This window comes from Phoca vitulina, unplaced genomic scaffold (genome assembly GCF_004348235.1).
Source record: "Phoca vitulina isolate PV1807 unplaced genomic scaffold, GSC_HSeal_1.0 scaffold4, whole genome shotgun sequence".
Lineage (NCBI taxonomy): Eukaryota > Metazoa > Chordata > Mammalia > Carnivora > Phocidae > Phoca > Phoca vitulina.
Genome location: NW_022589707.1, coordinates 11,155,518 through 11,181,887, shown reverse-complemented (window position 1 = coordinate 11,181,887; position 26,370 = coordinate 11,155,518). Strand labels below are relative to the sequence as shown.

Genomic DNA, 26,370 nt, shown 5'->3' with positions numbered 1-26,370 from the left:
AGAAGGGAGGGAGGGAGAGAAAGAAGGGAGGGAGGGAGGGAGAGAGAGAGAAAAAAAAGGAAGGAAGGAAGAAAGAAAGAAAAAGAAAGAAAGAGAGAGAGAAAGAAAGAAGGGAGGGAGGGAGAGAGAGAGAGAGAAAGGAAGGAAGGAAGGAAGGAAGGAAGGAAGAAGGAAAGAAAGGAAGGAAGGAAGGAAGGAAGGAAGAAGAAAGAAAGAAAGAAAGAAAGAAAGAAAGAAAGAAAGAAAGAAAGAAAGAAAGAAAGAAAGAAAAAGAAAGAAAGAAAGGAAGGAAGGAAGGAAGGAAGAGGGCACCTGGGTGGCTCAGTTGGTTAAGCGACTGCCTTCGGCTCAGGTCATGATCCTGGAGTCCCTGGATCGAGTCCCGCATCGGGCTCCCTGCTCAGCGGGGAGTCTGCTTCTCTCTCTGACCCTCCCCCCTCTCATGTGCTCTCTCTCTCTCATTCTCTCTCTCTCTCAAAATAAATAAATAAAATCTTTACAAAAAAAGAAAGAAAGAAAGAATACATGTATTCTCTCTCTCACCAACCAGACTTTGGGCTCTTAGCTGTTTTTGTTTCTAGTGTGTTTCTCACCTTAGGGCCCTGTTTAGCTGAATTGTGTCCCCTCAAAAATCATAGGTTGAAGCCTTAACCCCCCTACTTCAGAATGTGAATATATTTGGAGATAGGACCTTTAAAGAGGTGATTCCATTAAAGATGAGGTCTTTAGGGTGGGCCCTAATCTAATCTGACTAGTGTCCTTATAGGAAGAGCCTAGGACACACAGAGAGACACCAAAGATGCACCCACCCAGAGGAAAGGCCACGTGAGGTCACAGCAAGAAGGCGGCCATCTGCAAGCCAAGGAGAGAGGCCTCGGGAGAACCCAACTCTGCCAGCACCTTGATCTCAGTCTTCTAGCCTCCAGACTGTGAGGAAATACACTTTGGCTTTTTAAACCGGTCTGGGGTGTTTTGTTATGGCAGCCCTAGAAAGCTAATACGGGCCTGTATGTCCCACCCAGAGGCAGGGCCTGCTCAGGATATGCTGTGGTCAGCCTGACATGGTAATAAGGGTCAGAGAAGCCATGTGGGTGGCCCAAATGCTGCCTATCTACCCACACCACCAGCCTACAGAGTGAAGGCGAGCCCTACCAGGGATGGTGTTGTCCAGGAAAAAGCCCAGAAATCCACCAACAAACATGCCCGTGGTCAGCAGCACCTGGATGACCTGGTCCAGTTGGAGAATCCCTAGAGTGAAGACAAAAGTAACAGGGATTCCCAGGGACCAAGGTCCCCACTGACCCTGCCCCTGGAGTGGTCACAGTTTAGAAGACAGAGAATCACCTGTCTGGAGCGTCTCAGAGTTCTTGTTCACCCAGCTGGGAATGGCGAGCCCACAGTAGATGGAGAAGCCAAAGATAAAGAGGTTCCTGGATGAGTTCATGTCCACATACTGCAGGAGAGAGGCCACCATGGAAGCCCAGAGTCATCAGCACCTGTTCTGCATAGCAATCTAACTCCCCTCCAAGTGCCCCCTCCCCTCCCACTGCCACCAGGGGTGGGGGGATACTGAGGCTGGACTCCGAGCAACACACTCAGTGGGCAAGCCAGGCCCCGATTCCCACTTGGCCCTGGGAGTTGAGTGGTCTGAATGACCCAATTCAAACTGATGCAGTTTCTGTTTTTCAGAAGTTTGGATGCTTCTGGCTACTTCTGTCTTCCATTTGGAAGCCATTGTGGTTTCTGGGACCAATGATTCCTTCTCCTCCACTCAGCCCCAGCCCTATTCCCCCCATCGCAATCCCCTTGGGCTCCTTTCAAGAGATTCCCTGGCTGCTCTTCTAGGAGCACCTTGCCTCACCTGCAGATTGGAGATCCCCACGGCGGTGATGACCCCAAACATCACCAGGAACATGCCTCCGATCACAGGGGTTGGGATGGTGGCAAAGGCAGCCCCAATCTTCCCAAATACGCCCATCAGGAGCAGCAAGCAGCCAGCAGCAACCATCACCATCCTGCTCCCCACCTGCGGGGCTCAGGGGATTGAGGGATGAGATGCTCAGCAGGTCTCTGCCTTGCTCTACAAACAACACTCCAGGGGACTTGTAAGAGCCATACAACATGACCCCAAAATGGCCCCCTTACTTGCACATGGGGTTGGAAAGGATGAGGGTGTGACCTTGTGTCCTGGCCTCTGGCCTCATCTCGTCACTCACTGCTCTATCCCTGCCTTAAAGTCCTGACTCAAGTGCTCCTCCCCTAAGAAGCCTTGCCAGTGAGGCAAAAGGTCTCTCTCGGAAGGCAGTGGCCCAGTGCTTAAAAATGGGCATGTGATAGCCCACCCCAGCTCTGCCTCTAACTAGCTGTGTGACTTTGGGCACATTACTTAACCTCTCCAAATAGCCTCCAAATTTACCAAATGGAATGAATAATACTTACTTCACAAACTCATTTTACAAGGCCAGCATTGCCTTGATACCAAAGCCAGACAACGATATTCTAAGAAACTACAGGCCAATATCCCTAATGAATATAGAGGTTAAAAGTCTCAATAAAATATTAGGAAACCAGGGGTGCCTGGGTGGCTCAGTTGGTTAAGCATCTGCCTTCGGCTTGGGTCATGATCTCAGGGTCCTGGGATTGAGCCCCGTGTTGGCCTCCTTGCTCAGTGGGGAGCCTGCTTCTCCCTCTCTGTGCATGTGCTCTCTTTCTCTCTCTCTCAAATAAATAAAATCTCTTAAAAAATATTAGGAAACCAAATTCAACAGCCCATTAAAAGGATCATATGCTGTGACCAAGTGGGATTTATCCCTGGAATGCAAGGATGTTTCAACATGCACAAACAATAAATGTGATACACCACATAAACAAAATGAAAGATAAAAACTGTAAAATCATGCAGAAAAGGCATTAGACAAAATACAACATCTTTTCATGATAAAAACTCTCAATAAATTGGGTATAGAAGGAACATACCTCAACACAGTGAAAGCCAAAATGACAGCTGAGACGATATGATCTTATATAGAGAAAATCCTAAAGACTCAACCAAGAACCAATCAGCCCCAATCAATGAACCAGTAAAGTCACAGAATAGAAAAATCAACATACCAGTTGCATTTCTATAAGCTAACAACAAAATATCTGAAAAATAAAGAAAACAATCCAGTCACAATAGCATCAAAAATGATAAAATACTTAAGAATGAATTTAACCAAGGGGGTAAAGATCTGTACACTAAAAACTATAAGACACTGATGAAAGAAATTGAAGAAGACACAAACAAATGGAAAGATATCCTGTGTTCATGGATAAGGTTTAATGTTGTTAAAATGTCCATACTACCCAAAGCGATCTATAGATTCAAAGCAATCTCTAACAAAAACACAATGGCATTTTTCACAGAAATAGAAAAAAAATCCTAAAATTTGTCTGTAAACACAAAAGACCCTGAATAGCTAAAGCAATCCTGAGAAAGAAGAATAGAACTGGAAGCATCACACTTCCTGATTTCAAACAATACTCTAAAGCTGTAGTAATTAAAACGGTATGATCCTGGCATAAATATGTGTCTACATAGACCAACAGAACAGAATCGGAGCCCCAAAATAAACCCATGCATATATAGTCAACTAATATTTGACAAGGAAGTCAAGCATATTCAATGGGGGAAAGGATAGTCACGTCAATAAATGGGGTTGGGAAACCCAGAGAACCACATACAGAAGGATGAAATTGGACCTCTACCTTGCACCACTCAAAAAATTTAACTCAGCATGAGTTAAAGACTTAAATGTAAGACCTGAAACTATGAAAGTCCTAGAAGAAAACAGAGGGGGAAATCCCCTTGAAATTGGTCTTCACAATTTTGGGGGGTATGACACCAAAAGTACAAACAACAAAAGCGAAAGTAAACAAATGGGACTTCATCAAACTAAAATCTTCTACTCAGCAAAGGAAACAATTGACAAAATAAAAAGACATCTTACAGGATGGGATAAAATATTTGTAAACCATCTATCTGATCAGGGATTAATATAAAAAATGTATAAAGAATTTATACAACTCAATGATAACAACAACAATGACTTAAAAATAGGCAGAGAAACTGAACAGACGTTTCTCCAAAGAAGACATCCAGATGGCCAACAGACACACGAAAAGATACTCAACATCACTCATCATCAGGGAAATGCAAATCAAAACCACAATGAGGGATGCCTGGGTGGCTCAGTCATTAAGCGTCTGCCTTCGGCTCAGGTCATGATCCCAGAGTCCTAGGATCAAGCCCCGCATCGGGCTCCCTGCTCTGCGGGAAGCCTGCTTCTCCCTCTCCCACTCCCCCTGCTTGTGTTCCCTCTCTAGCTGTGTCTTTCTCTGTCAAATAAATAGATAAAATCTTAAAAAAAAAAAAAAACCACAATGAAATATCACCTCACATCTGTTAGATTCAGTTATAAAAAAGATAAAAAATAACAAGTGTTGGTAGAGATGTGCAGAAGAGGGAAACTTTGTGTGTTGTTGATGGGAACATAAATTGGCAAAGCCACTATGGAAAACAGCATGGCTTTTCCTCAAAAAATTAAAAATAGAATTACCATATGATCCATCAATTCCTCTTGTGAGTATTTACGCAAAGAAACCAAAACTTTAACTGGAAAAAATATCTGCAACCCATGTTTATTGCAGCATGATTGACAACAGCCAAGACATGGAAACAACCTAAATGATGGATGAGTGGAGAAAGAAATGTGGTGTGTACACACACACACACACACACACACACACACAGAAGAATATTATTCAGCCATAAAAAATGAAATCTTTCCATTTGCAACAACATGGATAGACTTTGAAGGCATTATGCTAAGTGAAATATGTCAGAGAAAGACAAATATCGTATGGTACCATTCATATGTGGAGTCTAAAAAAGCTAAAATCAGGGCGCCTGGCTGGCTCAGTTGGTTGTGTCCAACTCTGATTTCAGCTCAGGTCATGATCTCAGGGTTGTGAGATTGAGTCCCGCCTCAGGCTCCATGCTGGACACGGAGTCTGCTTAAGATTCTCTCTTTCTCTCCCTCTCTCTCTGCTCCTCCCCACCCCTGCTCACACATTCTCTCTCTCTCTCTCTTAAAAAAAATAAATAAAATAAGTAAAAAAATAAAAAAGCTAAATTCACAGAAATAGGGTAGAGTGGTGGTTACTAGGGTCTTCACGGTGAAAAAATGGGGAGATGTTCGTCAAAGAGTACAAACTTCCAGTTAGAAGATGAGTAAGTTCTGGGGACCTAATGTACAATAGTGTGATTATAGTTAACAAAGCCGAATTACACACTTGAAAGTTGCTAAGAGAGTAGATCCTAAACGTTCTCACCACAAAAAAAAAAAAAAAAAAAAAAAGAAATGGTAATTATGTAACGTGATGGGAGTGTTAGGTAATGATGGTCATCACATGGCAAAATGGAAGAGTATCAAATAAACACACTGTACAGCTTAAACTTACACAATGTTATATTATAATCAAGTATATCTCAGTAAAGCTACGGGGGAGGAGGCGGGAAGGAAAATCCATGTGTCTGGAGTGCAGGGGGACAGAGAGACACATAGGAGATGGATGAAGAGCAAGGCAAGGGCTCCACCATAAAGGGCTGTAAGGGCCACAGAGAGGAGCTACAATGAAATCCAGACACAAGGCATAAACAAAATGCGGTGTATATCTATGGAGTGGAATATTACTGGACTGTCTGTGGACAGTCCTGGACATTCTGCTAAGTGAGATAAGCCAGTCACAGAAAGACAAATACTGTAGGATGAAGTCCCTAGAGTCGTCAAATTCATAGAAACAGCAACTAGAATGCTAGTTGACAGGTGCTGGGGATAAAGGAGAATAAGGAGTTGTTTGATGGGTGCAGATTTCAGTCTTTATGTCATGCGTCTTTAACCACAATTAAAAGTATTTTTTAAGTATCTTTAAAAAGTGGCAACTACTGAATTCACTAATGCAGCAGTGATAAAGTAGCAGATCCTGCCTTTGCTTATTGTTCTTTCCAATCTAAGAGCTTATTTATTTAAATGCCTTCCTGACAAGACATGCGGTAAGGATTTACCACATCAAAATGAATTTTTTGGTTGTGTTTATAATCCTCATAAGGAACAAGAAACAAAGACCTGCATCAAAGCTAACGAAAACACAGCCCCGCCAATATTTTTATTTTAGCTCCCTGAGACCCGTGTTGGACTTTTGAACTCCGGATTAAGAGAATGACAAATCCGAGTTGTTTGAAAACACTGCATTTGTGATAATTTGTTGCAGCAACAGGTGGATGACAGATGCAGGCACCCAGCCTAAGGTCACGGGCGGCAGACTTACCCTGGTGATGCCCAGCGCCCCGACGTTCTCGCTGTAGGAGGTGGTGCCGTTCCCTGTACCCCAGGCCCCCGCCAGAAGACAGCCAAGACCCTCAATGCCGATGCCACGGTTGACCGCGTGCCTCGGAGGGGGTGGGGCCCCCACCAGCCGGGCACAGGCATAATAATCGCCTACTGACTCCACCATCGAGGAGATTACCCCCGCAATGATCCCAAAGACCCCAGCCAGGCTGATGGTGGGGAGGCCCCACTGTCCTGCAAGAACGAGGCAGAGGGAACGTTAATCCAGAAGACAACAGGTTGCTGAGCCCAAAATAACTTCTCTGCTGGAGGGGGTCTTTGGAAGGCTTGAAAGACCAGGCAGTGTATCTCCCAACCCCACAACTGCCCAGAGGCTTTGGCTTGGACTCCTGCCCAACCGTTCCTCCGCGAGGGCAGGTCAGACACACAGACCTTGAGGTCACTGTGCGCAAAAACAGCCAACAGCAGGGCCCCTTCCTGGGCAGATCTTGAAGCATTTGGAGGCAGAGATTCTTATTCAGGGAGGAACGAGCTCCACAGTCCACGGGGCCAGGCCAGCCCTCCCTGGACCTGGTTATTAATACCCCTGAGCCAAAAGTGCTGGGAAAGGCAACCAGAAGTGGGCTAAGGGGATGGCCTTGACCTCATATTTTTTAAGTATCTGACTTAGAAATGTTCTAAGTCAGCCCAAGGCTCCCTTGGGTAGAATCCAACTAATCCAGGAAGACTCCCAAAGGTCTGGCTAGAAGGTCGAGACCTCTCTGATCTGCCCGCTCTCAGACCATGGGTTCTGAGTATCATGGAGGAGGGGATGAGAAGAAGGTCCAGGAGTGGGAGCCTTTGGTCTAACACCCCCAGAGGATTCTTAGGACAACCCAAGGGTCTCCTCCTTCTCTTAGTGGTCTCACATGGACCCCCTAGGGCCTGCTCTTCCTTGTCAGATCTTTTGGAGGAGATCTATCCCCTGGCTCTATTCAACTCTCCATTCAGTGCCCTTGACCCCATGGACAGTCCTGGAAAACACGTGTCCCTGGCAGAAAGGAGCCCTATCTTCTCATTACCTGGGTAAGGGAAGCGAAACCAAGGAGCCTGGCTCAGCACATTGCCTTTGGTGTCAGTGCGGGCCAGGTGCCCATAGGCGGTGGGGGCTGTAGGAAGGGCGTTGGTGACTGTGAGCACGAAGCAGAGAAGCCACGAGATGCAAAGCGCCAGCAGCACCTGCAGAGGGAAATCCCTTCACTACCCAGCCCAGGGCCCCAGCCCCTGCCGACACCTTCCAGAGGTGCTGGGCCAGGGAGGGAGGTCGGGGAGGCTCTCTGAAGTGAGGAGATGCTGGGCTACTGGCCCTTGCAATGACCACCGCAATCTGTGTCATCATTAGCACGTTAAAGAAATGTAGGATATAAACCACGGAAAACCTTGTGTCAAATAGAGGCAGAAAGGTCTAGCAGAATAGGCACAGCCTGGGTCCGAAGGACTACTGTCTGTCTCCCCTTCCACTGTTGGCTGGTCACATGACCTTGGATCAAACTCTCCGAGCCTCAGTTTCCTCGTCTGTGCAATAGAATGACAATCAGTGCTCTACAGAGCCTGAAGCTTTACTGATATTTAATCCCTGGTGGCAGAACCCCAGCAAGGTGTATTTTTAGCAGTGTCCTCAAGTGATTCTTGTGCATGCAGAATGGTAGAACCACCAGCCTGCAGGGCGGTGAGCGATCAGTGATATGTGGAAGTATCTTTTTACAACGTGAAATGTAGCTCACAGTTAAATTAAACCTGAAAACGTATTGTGTGGTTGGCAGCCACACAAACTAACACCAAGATGCAAATCCAGCAGAGGAATGTCTGAAAAGCGAGGGACCAGTGTTGTCACGAGGGATCCGGGTTACCCACAAGCCACCGAGAACTTGATCTGAGCAACTGGGTCCTCAGTTTTGTATAATTAGCCGTGAACCTTGCTATGGGGACGGCCCCAGGAACATGTGACAAGGATGTCCCACACGGGTGCCCAGAGCTGCGACCTAGGGCAGGGTTCTCTGCTCCGGGATGAGAAGCTTTGCGGAGCGACGGGGACGGCATTACACCAACAGCCAGGGAACATTCCCATGGCCGGCGGGGCTCCCCTCAGCCTCCTTCTACAGTGGAGGAGTGGGGGTCAGGGAGGAGAGACCCTGCACACGGGGAAGCATTTGCTTTGGGAACCTACTGGGAGTGCGAGAGGCTGCCCTTCACTCTCCGGGGGCGAGTCCACTAAGAAGGGAAGAGGGCAGGGGTGCTTCTTACCGGGAAGACCTGAAACAGGTAGAACTTAGACATGTGACACTTCTTCTCTCCTCCATAAACTGGCACGGGCACGGCGACGTTTTTCAGGTACTGAGAAAACAGTACGATGAGGACGATGGTCCTGAAACAGAAACAAGCCATGCCCAGCCTGGCAAGCTGGGGCTCGTCCTGAGCAAGGGTCCAGGAAGCTGAGCCACCACGCGTCTCCGGGACGGGGTGGCTGGGCCACACTGGGAGCGTCCCCAAGGAGGCAGGCCCCATCCCTGAGATGGTGGGCTGGTCCCTTTCAGAGCTGCTGGTGGTTAGAGAGGAATACCGGGAAGGGGGGCTGTTACTCCCGGAGGGTCAGCAGCTGGACAGATCCCAGCAGGTGGAGCCATGAGGCCCGAGTCGGAGTCTGTCTTCTCTCCCAGGTCATTGTGCAAGTCCTTGTCCCCGTGGTCAGACCGTCACCGCGGCGTGAATGAGCATGTCCAGTGCCAACCACAAGTCCCTTCACAGCGCTGTGGAAATGCCTAAGGCCTCTTTTTTCCCTAAAGCCTTCCTGATCCTCCCCGTTGGCTGTCATCACCCCCTGCCCTGGACCATGCACAGCATTCTATGATGCTCATCACTGTCTCCTGGTGTCATAGCTCCTTGGACCCGAGGCTCATCTCTCTCCTACACTATAAGATTACTGAGAGCTGGAGCGATGTCTTTGCACCCTTCCCAGGTACCAGAGGTTTACAAACATTGGCTCCGTGAAAACCTAGCAGGCAGAGGACCCGCAGTATCAATGTTTTGTGAACACTAAGTATTCTTATATACCGCCTGTCATTAACTTACGGTTTCTGAGGACTAATAATGTAATAAATAGTAGTAATAATTAATGGTGGCAATTTCACCACTTTTTAAGGTATCATAATGTTTATGAAACTATCTGTAAACCACAAGAGTTTGCCAATATCCAGAACACATTATTTCTACTGGGTAATCTTCCACCAGAAAGAACTGAGCTGACACTCCATTCCCAGAGAGCACTTACATGGCAGCAATTCCCCAGTGGATCCCAGCGTTATCGCCCGCAGAATCAAAGAGAGGCAAGGCCACCAAGGAGATGGTTGGAGCGATGGTCAAGGGGCCAATGAAGCGCATGAGAAACCCAATGAGGCCTGAGAATCCCACTAGCATCTGGACACAGGAAGCGACCATGATGGCGCCCTGCAACTGAAGAGAGAAAGTACAGCTCAGACGCCCTGAAGCTTGCAGGGACTGTGGGCCTCAGCCCAGTTCCAGCCATCATGGCAAACCCAGCTGTGCAGCCCACTTCTAACCCGGGCCCCCCCAGGTGGCACACACAAAAGCAGTGCAGGATCAAACCCGAACCCCAGAGCAATGGAGGCAAGGAGAGCCCTGTTCTTGCTCCTCTCTCCGGCTCTGGATTTCCAACTACTTGTTGGACATTTTCACTTCATTTGGAGGTTTTCAGGAAATAGCCTTCAAAAGTATTTACTGGTCACAGTGATGATGATGATGTTAACTGACATCACTCCATAGCGTGTTGAACCTCTTGCGGCTTTATTTTTCTGTGTTCCCACTTTCTATTGCAAGATATGGCAAATTTTTTTTCTGCCACATAGTGAATATTTTAGGCTTGATGGGCCATATGGGCTCTGTTGAAACTTTTTCAGACAAGATGTGAACAAATGAGCCTCGCTGTGTTCCAATAAAATTTCATGTGTAGACACTGAAATTAGAATTTCATATAATTCTGACACATCATGAAAAAGTAGTCTTCTTTTTCAACCATTTAAAGTGTAAAACCATTCTTGGGGGGCGCCTGGGTGGCTCAGTCGTTAGGCATCTGCCTTCAGCTCAGGTCATGATCCCAGGGTCCTGGGATCGAGCCCCACATCGGGCTCCCTGCTCAGCGGGGAGTCCGCTTCTCCCTCTCCCACTCCCCCTGCTTGTGTCCCCTCTCTCGTTGTGTCTCTCTCTGTCAAATAAATAAATAAAATTAAAAAAAAAATAATAAAGTGTAAAACCATTCTTAACCTGTGAGCTATATAAAAACAAGCAGCAGGCCAGATTTGGTTCATGGACTGTAGTTTGCCAACCCCTGATCGACTGGACTGATTAAATTTACTTAAAGCCTCCTTTCTTACTCTTCTAGTTTGGATGTTATGCATTCCATTTTATCCCTGATAACTTTTCCTTGTTTTAACGTCTGCTCTTTCTGAAAGTCATAGAGCAACTCCTACTTTATTTTGATTAGTGTTAACATGGTATATTTTTCTCCATCCATTTACTTTCAATCTCTATGTGTCTTCATATTTATTATTTTAAAGATATTTATTTATTTGAGGGGGGCACAAGCAGGGAGAGAGGCAGGGAGAGGGAGACACAGGCTCCCCTCTGAGCAAGGAGCCAATGCTGGACTCGATCCCAGGACCCTGGGATCATGACCCGAGCCGAAGGCAGATGCTTAACTGACTGAGCCACTCAGGTGTCCCTATGTGTCTTCATATTTAAAGTAAGTTTCTTACAGACAACATATAGTTAGGTCATATGTATTTTGTAACCACTCTGACAGTCTCTGTCATTTAGTTGGTACATTTAATCCATTGACATTCACAGTGATTATTGATATAATTGGGTTGATATCTACCATACTCATTACCGTTTTCTATTTGTTGGCCTTGTTCTTTGTTCCTATTTTTGTCTTCAACTCTTTTTGTGGTTTTAATTGAGCATTTCATTTTTTTTCTCCTTTCTTAGCATATCAGTTATACTTCTTTCTTTCTTTCTTTTTCACTTTTTTTGAGTGGTTGCCCTAGAGTTTGCAATGTACTTTTACAACTAATCCAAGTCCACTTTCAAATAACACTATGCCAGTTCATGGGTAGGGTGAGCACCTTATAAAACAAAATAATCTTAAATCCCTCCTTCTCGTCCCTTATATCATTGCTGTCACTCATTTCACTTATATCTAAGGACACATAAGTAGGTACATAAAAACTACCAGGTACTGAAAGGTGAAGTTTGAACTGGTCTAAGGTGTTGAAAACTGAACTTGCCTCCTCTTCCCAGTTTTTTACTTTTTCTGCTACCACCATGTCCTTAAAATAGAACGACTGTTCACTTTCACTTCCCCATTACTTAAAGCCCAGTAAGTAACGACCTTCCTATTGGTCCTATATTTGCATCACCTTCACTGGTGGCTCGTAGAGTGATACGCAGTTGGTGTGCTGAGATGTGTGTGGATACATACAACTCAGTTAAACAAGGAGAATCTACCTTAAATTCCAATAGGCTGGCTTGGCGAATTCAACCAGTCAATCCAATTAATGAAATGAGGCAAGAACTTTCTCCTACTTACAGCACTGGTGAAAAACACTGGACCAGCAGATGGAGCTCAACTACCACAGATAGGGCTCCGGGTTTGGCTCACTGGGTTGGACCCTTGGAGGTAACGTGGGAAAAAAACAGTGGAGACTATTGTCTTAGGGCAAAAGGAATCTCTACCCTGGGCCCTGGGTTTCAGAGCAGGAATTGGCAAACTTTTTCTGTAAAAAGCCAGATAGTAAATATTTTCGATTTTGTGGGCCATGTGTGCTTTCTATCACATACTCTTTTTTTAAAAAACAATCTTTTAAACTGTAAAAACCAGGGGCGCCTGGGTGGCTCAGTCGTTAAGCGTCTGCCTTCGGCTCAGGTCATGATCCTGGGATCCTGGGATCCTGGGATCGAAACCTGCATCGGGCTCCCCGCTCCAGGCTCCCTGCTCCGCAGGAAGCCTGCTTCTCCCTCTCCCACTCCCCCTGCTTGTGTTCCCTCTCTCGTTTCTCTCTACCAAAAAATAAATTAAAAAATCTTTAAAAATAAAATAAAATAAAATAAAATGTAAAAACCATTCTTAGTTCGTGAGCAGTTTAAAAAACAGACCTCAGGCTGGATTTGGTCACAGAGCTGTAGTTTTCATACTCCTTTAAAGGACTTTAAAGGACTCCATATATCATAACCACAAAAATAAACAATAAAGGTATTAAAGAAAATATGGTGTCTCTGCCACTTGGGATCCCATGTTTAATGCAGGTACAGCATGACCCATATCCCTAAACACCTCCCTCACTATTAATACTGTTCAAGCCCCAGGGAAATTATTTTCCAGAACTCTTGCCCAGTGTCCTCAAAACACAAGATAACTGCTTCTGAACGCGCTGCAGGTTTGTGAGTTGGGCTATGGTAGGGCTGGAGGCAGATGCTTCGTTAGGACGCAGGAAAGATTTGAGCAGAAGTGCTTGGGTAGGAGGAGAGACAAATGAACTCGTCAGATCTTTCTTCTTGGATAGGATGCAGGCAAGAGACTCCTGCATAAGAAACCCCAGGGTTCAGCAGGTCTGCGCCGAAGGGAAATCCTGCCCTGGCATCTAGCAGAGCAGGGTGAGGAACCCCCACTTCTTGTTCTTTGCTTAGGTTTAATTTGGATTTAACGAAGCCAAATATGGGCTCCCCAGGGGGACAGCAGAAACAAACAGATAAACAAACACCCACAAGCCGCGCAAGTGTTCCGTGATTCATTCTGTTGATGGCACCGTAAAAACAGGCTTCCCCGAAGAAGCACAGCCTAATTTGGAGAAGGTGCTACAGCGCATGGCATTCTGAGATTGGCCAGCCTGCCTGGCAAAAACCCAGGGCCCACCAGCTTGACGAGTGAAATTCTTAGGCATATCTTCATCCAGAGCTACCATGGGATTGTTCTTTAAAGATTCAAGAGCCTTGTTAACTCTGGGTCCACCCCGAGATAAAAAGGAAGCACAAGGGCTTGATGAGATTTCGGAGGTATGTGCACCTTTGGCCTGTCTATCAGAGCACGGGTGTGTGCCAAAAGGATGCTTTTGAAAGGGAAGAAGAACCGCAGAAGGTTTGGGCTGAAACTCATGGGTTATGGCTCAGACAGATCTACTGTGCCCTCGCAGCCCAGTGTTCCCTGACATGTTGGTAGTAGAACCCACGCTGAATGAGGACGGACCCTGTCAGAAGCCAGGAGCTTCCGTTCTGCCGTGGGGCTTGGGGTGAGGTTGGGGTCTGGAGCAGCTCCTCCTCCCCTCTCCCCCTTTGACAGACCATTACTAACTAGTCTGCACTGTTTGGAATTAGACCACTGGTGAATGGTGCCAATAACTCTAAGATCAGAGACCCCAACCATATCTCGAGTGAGGCCAGAAAGACATTCAAGTAAGGAAGGACAGATCAACAACATTTGCTGATTAAAGGAAATAGTTATGGGCGTGTGGGTGGCTCAGTCGGTTAAGCGTCTGCCTTTGGCTCAGGTCATGATCCCAGGGATCCTGGGATTGAGTCCCGCATTGGGCTCCAAGCACAGCGGGGAGACTGCTTCTCCCTCTGTCTCTCTCCCTGCTTGTACTCTCTCTCTCTCTCTCTCTCTCTTGCAAAAATGAATAAATAAAATCTTTTAAAAAAATTAAAGGACATAGTTATGGTCGGGTAAAGAAAAGGCAGTTACACGGGAGGGGTTCCTAGGATTCATGAGCCAGTGACGATCCCCCCTCCCCTGGGACAGACACTACCTCACAATGTAACCTAACTCTAGCAACAAAGACTTGAGTTTCACCGTGTGAGTCCCTAAATTCAGAAAGACCGGGTTGGAGCCTTGCTAAAGGTGCTGCTCACCTAACTGAGAAAGGGGGAGGCTGTTAGAGTATTTAACATTTCCACAGAAGACCCTTGGTGGAAGAAGGAAAGCGAGTCTAAATCCAGCCAATGGGCTGAGTTATGTGTGATGCGGCTGACTACGCACACATAGATGCTCGGGATCGCCCCTGTGGCTTGGGGTGTGGCCAACGACTAGCAGTTTGGCCTGGCAAGTGGATCATACAAGGCTCTATTGAAACTTTACCTTGTGTGGGACAGGAGTTTATATTTAAATCTCAAATATAGGTGGTTCATGGTGATGTCCCTGAGTCTTAAAAAGAGGGAGGAAGTATGACTTTGAATGTAGTCACAGGGCCCACGAGTTGATACCTTGGGCCACAAACCACGCGCACGCGGGCTCCCAAACAACATAATCCCCATCTCCATCTGAAGGCACTTGCGTTGCCCAGGATGGTCCAGATTGTCAACAGCAATGGGCACAGGTGCCTTGGGTGGGAGAATAGGAGGGTGTATGGCCCATCACGGAGCTGGCAGTCTGCCCACGCCTGACATTTCAGAGTATGGGAGGATTTCATGTTTTTTAAAACTGGTATTGACAGTGTTGCTGGTGTGAGCTTTGCCTCTTCTGCAGCTGAAGACCCGGCCCAGACTACTATAAAAACGACTGGCCACCCAGATTGCCCACCAGCATGAAAATCAACGTCTGTAGCACACAGCTCAAGGACTACTTGGCCTCCCTCACCACGTGAGCCAATTCCTACAGTACATCTCCTCTTGTGTGTATCTCTATATTATCCCATCGGTTCTGTTTCTCCGGAGATCCCTGACTGGTACACATACCCTATGATTCAACAATTCCACCCCCACATGTCTATTCAATGGAAATACATAGATAAGTTCACCTAAAACCAAGTACACAGATGTCCATAGCAATACTATCTATAACAGCCAATAACTGGAAACTACCCTTAAACACAGTTCAGGTAACAGCAGAATAGAGAAGTAAATTGCTGTATAATCATATAATGGAACATTACTCAGTAAAGAGAATGAGGAGTCTACCCTGACATATAACAATGGGGAAGACTCCTGTAAAAATCATGTTGAATGGGGGCACCCGGGTGGCTCAGTCGTTAGGCGTCTGCCTTCGGCTCAGGTCATGATCCCAGGGTCCTGGGATCCAGCCCCACATCGGGCTCCCTGCTCCACGGGGAGCCTACTTCTCCCTCTCCCACTCCCCCTGCTTGTGTTCCCTCTCTCGCTGTGTCTCTCTCTGTCAAATAAATAAATAAAATCTTAAAAAAAAAATCATGTTGAATGAAGAAAGCAGGCGCAAACTAGTATGTACTGTGGAGTTCTGTATAGAAAGTTCAAAACCAGGCAAAACTCATCTATGGTGTTAGAAATCAGGTCAGCGATGATCCCCGGGGGAGGAGTGACTGGAAGGAGGCATGACGGGGCTTCTGGGGGTGGCGTTAATGTTCTGTTTCTTGATCCAGGTGCTGGTAACAGGAACAAGTTCAGCTTTGGGAAATTTACTGTGTTATTTTCTATATGTGTTAACCTAAAATTTAAAAGTTCATTTACAAAAGTACAAGTGCAGACTTTGGAAGGAGGGGGAAAAAAAATAGAACTAGAGCAAGATTATCAAACATACAGTAGACGTGTGACATTGTCCCCTCCACCCCCTTTGCCCCGTTACCTCTCGGATCCTCTTCTGCCATTCCTCGGTGAACTCAGGAGAGCTGGTGTTCACCAGACTGGCATTGAATGTCCATTCAGGGCACTTCCAAGCAGGCAGGGAGAGCATGGCCAGGGAGGGTGCCACAAAAGCAAACGTCCCTCCCTGGAGAATGGGCAACCTGGAGGAGGGGAACGAGGATGCAGTTACCCACGAGATCCCTTAGCACAGGTCTGAAACTGTGCCCAGTGGCGGTTCTTTAATCACAAGCCCTAGCTTGTTTAGAGGCCATCCATGACCCAGCTGGTCCCAGTATACAGGGAGCTCCTGCCATGCTCCAAGTCAGACCTAGGAACCCTGCCAAACTTCGGACAGGTAGACAAGGTGGGTAGGGGAAGACAGGCAGACCGAACCCCAGTCTTGGAAAGACAAACCCGGGAGGCACTGGGACAAATGATTTGGAGACAGCACAGAGCTCAGCAAGCATGTAGAGTGCGTGCCATTGGGTACCCTGGTCCCAGAGAATGTTCCCCAGAACCCAGGATAAAAGCATAGCTCCCATGTGGAGTTCTCCCACCAAGAGATGCACAGCCTAAAATCTGGGTTGCCAGACTCCTTTGTGTCTTCAGAAATGATCAGCAATCCCAGACCTTGACCTTCAAGCCTCCTTTTTATCACATGGACAAAATGGTTTTTAGGTCAACTATCAAGGCAAGTTCCTTCCATCCAGGCTCTTCTTACTCCTGCCTGGCTTCTCCCTCTGGCCTCTGGGAGAACTTCTAGAACTTTCTTCCCTTTGAGATAAACGCAGCCTGATAAGTCACCCTCCAACAATCCTCTCTTATTAGATCAGAGGCTATCAAGGCTAGCCTAGTCTGCCCACCCATGACATTAATATCAGGCACAGAGGCACGCCAGCATCTTGATACACCCAGTTCAGACACTTTTTTCTTCACAATACAAGAAGGGTATTTTTGAACTCAGAATTTCACAAAAACCTCTTAAAGGATTATTCTCGAGAATGACCGAGTACATCCTATGTAATGAAAATATAAATTTGATGGAAGAGTTTTCCTGCCTAAGAGGCCTTGGTATCTTGGCTGAACATTAGAATCAATGATGCCCGGGCATCACCCTCAGACAAATTAGTGGGCTTGTCTAGGAGTGCGCCCAGGTATGGAGTGTACTTAAAGCTCCAGGGGATTCTAGTGTGCAGCCAGGGTTGAGGACAACTCATCTACATCCATAAATCTAGACCCATAAGGCTCCAAAGTAGAATAGAATACATGGTGGTATGGGTATGTGTGAATACTTTTTTAATTTAAAAATTATGAATCTAAATATCTGGACAGAGAGGGAAACATGCTCTACTTAGATCTTTACAAAATCCCCTTGAGCTTTAAAATGAACATATAAACCAGAGTATGTGGGTATAACCAGAGTTACATAAGACAGAACTTGTGTTTTAAGGTTTTGCTATAATTCCATATGCACATTGCACTCATTCACCAAGTGTCTATTGAGGATCTGCCCTGTGGTGGGCAGTGGCTTCCATAATATTGAGGACACCATGGTGAGTGAGACAAAACTCCCAGTTATATTCTAGTGACACACGTCTCAGCCCTCGTACTACAAACTAACCACTTCCAGTAACTTACGCTCAAGGATTACTTTAAACACCTCATGATGATTCTTACATACAGTCCACCATGTCTGCCGTGTCCATTCTACTGGGTTCCACAAGGGCAGGGATTCATTATTTTTCATTCCCATCCCTCCAGTGCTGAGCCTGGTACCACAAAAAACCTGCCAACATTGGGTTTATCATTTTGTTTTTTTAAGTTTAATAGGCATGGAATGAAGTCCTAACAAATGTTAAGTGGCATTTCATTAAGCTAGGAGAGATGTGCACTCATTCGTGTGTTGTAATGTTTGTTCTCGCCTTATCTATAAACTGTCCGCTCATTACATAGGGTTTGTATACTATCACAATTTTTATGATAGTGAGCTTTCTTTTCATTAAAAAAAATCCTTTCTTTTACTGTATGCAGGAATTTGCACCCAATTCAGAAATTATTAAAGAGAGCATTTCAAAATTTTCAAGTAGTTGAGTTCCTTTCTAATTCTGTTCACATTATTTTCTTTCAAGATGATTACATGTTGTTGGGATAATATGATACATGGACTTTCTGCCTTTTGGTAATTGCTAAGTATCTTTTATGTCTAAGAGCAAGATGAATTTTTTTTTCATTTATTTGCTTCAGGGTATTATGCTCTACCTTTAGGTTCACACAATGTATGCATAAATTTTTCCCTTGTTATTTAATACTTACACCTTCCAGTTCCATTTTCTATTCCTTCCTGCCCCATCCCCACTCCCATTTCTTTTTTTTTTTTTTTTTTTTTTAAGATTTTATTTATTTATTTGACAGAGAGAGACACAGCGAGAGAGGGAACACAAGCAGAGGGAGTGGGAAAGGGAGAAGCAGACTTCCTGCCGAGCAGGGAGCCCGATGCGGGGCTCAATCCCAGGACCCTGGGATCATGACCTGAGCTGAAGGCAGACGCTTAACGACTGAGCCACCCAGGCGCCCCACTCCCATTTCTTTTTTTAAAAGATTTTATTTATTTCAGAGACAGAGTGCATGAGCACAAGCAGGGGGAGGAGCAAAGGGGGAGGGAGAGAGAGGGAATCTCCAGCAGACTCTGTGCTGAGTGCAGAGCCCGTTGTGGGGCTGGATCCCATGACCCTGAGACCATGACCCAAGCCAAAACCAAGAGACAGACACTTAACCAACTGAGCCACCCAGGCGCCCCAGATATAACTTCTTATCAGTACCCTTTTGGTAGATAGATGAGAGCAAGCGAGAGAGAGAGAGAGAGAGAGATCTACATACAGTCCTTGCATTTCTGCTAGCTCTTCCTTTATGCATGTCCTTAGGGTGTGTATAGGGTATGTGCATTCAGTACTACTCTAGGCTTTCATTGTTCTATGTATGTCTTACCTTTGATGGTAACCTTGATGCATATCTCAGTGTTCTTTTAAATTTCCTGATTAACTTTATCTGCTACCATGATGGCAACCCCTATATTTTTTAAATCTGCTCATGAGTATGATTCATGTGCCTTCTGACTTAAATGTCTCTCTTATAAACTATAGACTTTGATTTGAAACCAACTCAACATTTTAGATCTGGAAGAGCCTCTTGAAACATATCCAGCTTGGCCTCATCATTTTTATAGGTAGAGGATCTGGGCCCAAGGTCATAGAGTTAACCAGGAGGAGCACTCAGGTCTCCCTAGGACATTGATGAAGAGCACGGCACACACCCACGGCCAGTCTAAATCTGGCTCGACCTCCTATCAGTTGTGTGACCTAGGCATGTTGCCCAACTTCTGCAAGCCCCAGTGTCGTCTTTGATAAAATAAGAGTCCTCTCCGCAGGGAGTAGCCGTGAAGATTAAATATGTTTAAATGTGTGGGCCAGTGCCTGGGGCCTGTAAGAGCTCACCAAACAGCAGTAATTGTCATTACTTTATTATTCCCTCTGAGATGTGTGGGTACTTCCTGAGAAGGAGGTGTACGTTATGACATTTTCTTTAGTGTTTTCTCTTACAGATGCTATATTGTGGGCTTTTTTTTTTTTTAACTGTTGTCTGGCATTCACATCTCTTGCAGGTGGGTTCTCTAAGATTTGTTTTCTACATCCCTTGTTTTCTTTTGTGTCGTTGGAATCCGTGTGCCTGGGCTGGTCCAAGGCTACGTCTTTGTGTTACTTATCCCCTTGCTCCGTGGCCCGCTGTCCTCAGCCCCGCAGGGAGTACGGCACCACCTGCACAGAGCTCCGAAGCTTCCACTCCACTCCTCTTCGTTATTTCTTCTGTTCCAGTTCTTTTTTTTTTTTTAAAGATTTTATTTATATATTTGACAGAGACAGCGAGAGAGGGAACACAAGCAGGGGGAGTGGGGGAGGGAGAAGCAGGCTTCCCGCCGAGCAGGGGGCCCGATGCGGGGCTGGATCCCAGGACCCCAGTATCATGACCTGAGCCGAAGGCAGACGCTTAACCATCTGAGCCACCCAGGCGCCCTCTTCTGTGCCAGTTCTTAAAGTAGACACTATCTCTCTACTGTAGGGGCTTGTGTTAACATTTAAAGGTTAATGTCTGAGGCACAGCTCTCTGCATGTGAGGTCACAACACATGTCCGTTGGGATTGAGTTGCTGCTGTTGGATCTACTCATCACTTTGAAGCTTACTGCTCTAGTATTGTTGTTGGATCTTTTTCAGAGGTCCCCCTTCCCTGGTTCTTTTTATTTCTGTTACATTTGATTTGAAAGAGGTGCCCTGACAATGTCCCACAAGTTCCAACATGCTATGTATTGACTTGAGCCTTTACACGTCACCTCGTGTCAAATAGGATTTAAGAGGCTTCCAAATATATTACAATATAGTAAGGACCTACCACTCTATACTCAGACCATCCAATTTCACTTTCCAGCTATTCCTCTCGCCCTCCCGGCCCCACTCGCTACACACCCAGCCTCATGAACCTTTACAGGAAGAGCCAGTCTGGGCTCAGATGGAGTGGGATCTGGCTGCAATTCTCCATTGCTGCCCTCACAACATCCTGTAGAAAATGTGGGCAGACTCTCCCTGTGCATCCTACTCCTTCCACTCTTCACTGTCTCATCTGGATGCTCGAGTCTGAAGAAGAGAAGATGCCCCGCCATTCTTCTTTACAACAATGACTTGCAAGTTTCCTAAGAGGTTAAACGTCAAAATCTGTATCTTAAAAGTCTTAACAGGACAGGTATTTTGCGTTGGCAGAGCCACAGGAATGTGTCCCCGGGGCTACTATTAACATCTAAGTTTACATAGTATTTTAAAGGTACAGAGCATTTTCATATAGTTATCTTGAGAGCCCTTCAGGGTGGTGACACTGCACTGCATGTGTGGGAGGAGACTCGGGGGGGGGGGCGGGGGAAGGAGTGGGAGTGGGAGGGCTCAGCTCGGAAGTGGGGAAGCCCTGATACGAAAGGCTGAGTCACCCGGCCAAACTGCAACAGTGTGTTTGTTATAAAAACAACTGATAACAAGACATGCGCTAAGAACAAACTAGAGTTTATGTTAATGATTAGAGGAGACATTTTTCTCCTCTCTTTGTAGTCCCGTTTTAACCGATAACCAGAAACATCTGCCCTTTTGAAAGCAGTGGGAAGTTAAACTCCCATCCTTCTCTCTGAGCTCTCAGGTACACTCCTGTTGAAGAAAAATGTATTCATGACACTAGTTAATGACATTACAATGACTTTATTCAAGAGGACTCCTACAATGCAGTTTTGTAGTAGGGGAGAGCAATCAGGCTCAACTCTGAATACCCTAAGAAAAGGTGGGACTTTATAGCCCAGGAGCAGGGTTGGGTCAGGAGCTGGAAAATTACCAAGAGGAAACATCAGGGGTAAGGCAGGAGGTGAGGAAATCCTGCTGAAGGCAGGCCAGGGTGATCAGACATCACCTGAGTGATGGTAGAGACTGAGGAACCCAATCAGATATGGAGGGCGGGGGTTCTAACTATACTGAATTAGTAAGATTCTTGCTGAAATTGGAAAATGCAGAGACCAAAACAAAAACTCAAAAGTCAAACCTAGTGTCTGATGGACTTAAGACAGAATGGTCATAGTTGAACTTGTCCATTAGACACTTTGACTACATAGATCTCTTCCAGTTAAGTGATGAATAAACAGAAAACCCAGCATGACTTGGGCCTGAAAAAGATCCTGCAGAAGAGGGGAAATGTTTTCCTGCTCTGAAGATTTAGAGGAAAAATTTCCTCTAAGAAGCAAGTGAAAATTGTTGAGTATGCTCAAAAAATATAACAAAGGATACAGCTGCATTATAGAATAACTTGGGATAAAAAAAAAAAAAAGAATAACTTGGGATAATAGATTTTTTAAGATTTATTTATTTATTTGAGAGAGAGAGAATGAGCATGGGGGTAGAGGCAGAGAGAGAGAGAGAATCCCAAGAACACTTCACGCTAAGCACGGAGCCCAACACCAGGCTCGATTCCAGGATCCTGAGATCACGACCTGAGCCAAAACCAAAAGTCAGACGCTTAATCGACTAAGCCATCCAAGCACCCCACTTGGGATATTTTTAAATAGAATTCTAATAGAAGACATATGATGACTTAAATAAATGAGGCATGTACCATGTTCCTTGAAAGGAAAATTCAATATTATAAAGGTGTCACTTATTCCAAGTTAATCTTTAAATGTAATGCAATTGCAATCAAAAGCCCAATGAGAATATTTTAATATAATGATTTAAAAATTCATCTGGAAGAATTTAAAAATCAGAATAACTTGGAAAGACTTTTAAAGGAAAGAATAATGAGGAAAGCATGCCCAACTAAATAAAGTACAGTACAAAGTTATTAATTTTAAAACAGTGTGGGGGCTCATGGGTGGCTCAGTTGATTAAGCATCCAATTCGAGGTTTCAGCTCAGGTCATGATCTCAGGGTCATGAGATCAAGCCCTGCATCAGCCTCTGCACTCAGCAAGGAGTCTGCTTGAGATTCTCTCCCTCTGCACGCCCCCCCTTTCTCAAATAAATAAATAAATAAATAAATCTTTAAAAAAATAAAAACAAAACTGTGGCAATGGTTGAAAACACAGCAAAGAAATTAATGGCAGAAAATAGTAGCCCTTAAACAGATAGATCCTAGAATATATAAGAACTTAATATGTGATGAATAAAGTCTTGATTCCCATTTATTCAACAAATTATATTGAGATAATTGGCTTTTAGGGAGGAAAAAAATAAATTTGAAGTCTCACTTCATACACCTAAATAAATCCCAAATAAATTCAAGAGTTAAATTTAAAAATCTAAACAACACACATACAAGTACTTTTTTAAAAAGTACTTGTACTTTTTTTATCTTATCTATTGGATATAGAAAGTATTACTAAGTCTAAAAGTAGATCAAGAAATAGCAAAGGAAAAAAGTAATAAATTTTACCATAAAAACATCAAAGCTTTGATATGGCAAAAATATCTTAATCAAGGGGCGCCTGGGTGCCTCAGTTGTTAAGCATCTGCCTTCGGCTCAGGTCATGATCCCAGGGTCATGGGATCGAGCCCCGCATTGAGCACCCTACTCCACAGGAAGCCTGCTTCACCCTCTCCCACTCCCCCTGCTTGGTTTCCTGCTCTTGTTATCTCTGTCAAATAAATAAATAAAATCTTTAAAAAATATATCTTAATCAAAAACCAAGACACTTAAAATGTTTAAGGCAATTAATAAATACAAAAATTTAGTATTCTTAATATGTATTGGATTTTTTTTTTTTTTTTTGCAAAATAAGAAAAACATTGACTTCTGGTTAAAAATGCCAGGTTATACACTCTCCCCCTCTTGAAACGCCAATAAAATGACCTTGACATGTATTTTAGAAGAATAAATCACAAGATAAGAAGACCTGAGCAGGAGACAATTGCAACAAAACTTTGAAAGATAAAGAGCAGATGGATAGTGGTAACTGATCTGATCGCCCCGGGGAATCCATATCCTATGCTAGCAATAGGTAAATGGCATTACACTGAAAAACTCACAACATATCAGGAATTGGCTCTTGAAGTAAGATTAAATGTGGAGCTAAAACAGATTTAATGTCTTTTGCAGGACTAGTCAGGTAACTGTCCTTCCCCCACCTTGGCAGAAGACTAGAAGTTTCTTCTGCTGAAAAGGCAAGACACAGGGTCTATGGACTCTGCAGGGAAACTGGCACAGTTGAAGTGGAGATACCATACTGAACACCGGGGTGATTCATTTAATATATGTACACTGAACACTAAAACGTCCTGCTCACTTCCCCACTGAGCTTCTTGAACAACTCAGCCAGGCATTTACTCTCCAGGCAAGAGACTGGAAGGTCCTTTTCTGGAGGATAGGATGATCTGGGAGGAAAAGCATAAAGATGCTGAAATTCAGGCTTCCCCAGCTATGCTGGGAAAACCATAAAGATACTCAAAAGTCATGACACCATATTAAGACTACAGTGTGAATTGTGACCCTTGCAGTTGGGTTATGTGGCATTCCTGCATATCATGCTGCAATGAAGTCCAAAGTGAACAAGACCCAGTCTCAGGCTCAGAACTTCCAGTCAAGCTTTTGAGACCCAACCTTTAAATATGAACAGATATACAAGGATCATCAGACAACCACAGGACTATAGATGACAGAGACCCAAATAAAGAAACAGATGAAAGTAACTTGTCCTGTCGGGAGATGATAATTTTTAAAAAAGATTTTATTTATTTATTTGAGAGAGAGAGAGAAAGAGAAAGAGATAGCGAGAGAGCACGAGCGGGGAGGAGAGGGAGAAGCAGATTCCCCAAGAACAGGGAGCCCAATGCAAGGCTTGATCCCAGGGCCCTGAGATCATGACCTGAACTGAAGGCAGACACTTAACCAACTGAGCCACCCAGGCACCCGGGAGATGATAATTTTTAAAACACACTCTCATTTATACATTTGGCAAGTAAGATCTTGCATTCATAAAACTAGAATAGGATGCATAAAACAAGAATATTCAGAGAACAAAAAAAGCTCTTAAAGTATTACAGTAGAAATAAATTCAGTAGAAGAATTGGAAGATAAAGTTGATACAATTTCCTCCCCACAAAAAACAAAAATACAAAAAGATGCAAATAGGTAAGAAAAGGTAAGAGAATTAGAGGACCATTCCAGGAAATCCAGCATGTGAATAAAAGGAGTTTGAGAAAGAAACTGAAACAAACTGAAGGATGACTGTTTGCATATTAAAAGGAACTACTGAGTACACAGTATAATGGATGAAAATAAACTCAGGCTGTGGCACATAAATAAAAATTTACAACCCTGGGATTATAAAGCAGTTTTTTTTCCAGCTTTTGGGGTGGAGAAACGGGGAGAGGTTACATAAAGGTTTGGCTTTCTTAAAATCACCCTGAAAATTACAAAGCAATGGAAAAATGTTTTCAAAATTCTGAAAGAAAATTATTTCCAACCTAAATTTCTATACCCAGCTAAGCTATCAATCAAACGTGAGCGTAGAATCCACACACTTTCATATAAACAAAGTCTTACAAAATTTATTTCCTATGTACTCTCTCTCTCTCTCAGGAAGCTACTGGATTATTGTGTTCCTCCAAAAAAGAAAAAGATATGGGAACAAGAGATCTAGACTTGAGAACTGACATGAAGGGAATTCCCAGGATAGGGATGAAGGGGCATCTCAGGATGACATATAAAATGTATACCAGGCATATACAGCAACCATTCAAAATTGCAGCAAGTCAGAGAGCTCAAGGAGATAGTTCATCAAGATGAAGCTGATGTAAATGAAATTATTTATTTATTTAAATTTTATTTATTTAATTTTTTTAGAGAGAGAGAGAACATGAGGAGGGGAGGAAGGGAGCAGCAGATGGAGAGGGAGCGAGAGAAACATTGAGTGTGGAGTAGGGCTTGAACTCATGACCCTGAAATCATGACCCGAGCTGAAATCAAGAGTTGGACGCTTAACCTAATGAGCCACCCAGGTGCCTTGTGAATGAAATTATTAAGAAGAAATTTAGACAATAAACAAAGAGTATAGAATTGAATTAGAAATAAGTACATAGAAAATTAAGTATATTAGAAACAAGAAAGATGTAAACTCCAGGGGTAAACAAAAATCTGGGCAGGAAAAGAGAACATGATTCAGCTCCAAATAATATCATAGTCATTAATTGTAATGTATACACGGAATATTGATCTATGCTGGGAGCACAGAAGAATAAGAGGATGGGAAGTCTTCTTGTATGTGGTGAGTGAGGGGCTGTGAAAGAAAAGGAGATCTCAGACATTCATACTGGCCCATCGATTAGTAATACCTAGAATGGAAGGGTGTTAATTAGAGATTTGGAGGATAGGACTTAAATAATCAGCTTAAAGAGATGAAATGTTTGCCTTGGTCTAGAAAAAAAGGGGGGGGAAGATTTCTGGTGGGAAGGGGAAGCCTGTTTGTCTATCTTCTTTAAACCCATCACTGCTTACTACCCTGAGTGTACCCCCATCCCTCCGTCCAAAACCCGTGATGGATTGGGAGCCATTGCTCCAGCTCTCCTTTCTGTTCTGCCCCAAAGACACACCTGTCCTTTTTTGTTTTTAGTGCTTTAATGCTGATCATGGAGAAATGGACTGGGGAAACAAAGATGAAAGCAGGTGAAGCGGCAAAGGTTGCAGCATCTCAGAATTTGTCTCAAGGGTGGGGCCTTCATCCACAGCGCCCAGTCCCTCCTCCAAGATAGTAGTAGGCAATGTACTGGACTTT

General features: G+C 44.5%; 1 protein-coding gene across 1 annotated transcript in view; it reads right to left on the bottom strand.

The window, feature by feature from the left end:
- Positions 1–26,370, bottom strand: part of LOC116630432 (solute carrier family 23 member 1-like) — a 46,444-nt gene that overhangs the window by 1,044 nt on the left and 19,030 nt on the right. The window contains exons 4-11 of the mRNA XM_032401168.1: positions 16,030–16,189; positions 9,697–9,878; positions 8,673–8,793; positions 7,451–7,607; positions 6,370–6,623; positions 1,862–2,026; positions 1,345–1,453; positions 1,153–1,248 (exon numbers count right to left, since the gene is read on the bottom strand). Coding sequence (XP_032257059.1) covers positions 1,153–1,248; positions 1,345–1,453; positions 1,862–2,026; positions 6,370–6,623; positions 7,451–7,607; positions 8,673–8,793; positions 9,697–9,878; positions 16,030–16,189 — 1,244 coding nt within the window. The remainder of the gene's footprint in view (positions 1–1,152; positions 1,249–1,344; positions 1,454–1,861; positions 2,027–6,369; positions 6,624–7,450; positions 7,608–8,672; positions 8,794–9,696; positions 9,879–16,029; positions 16,190–26,370) is intronic.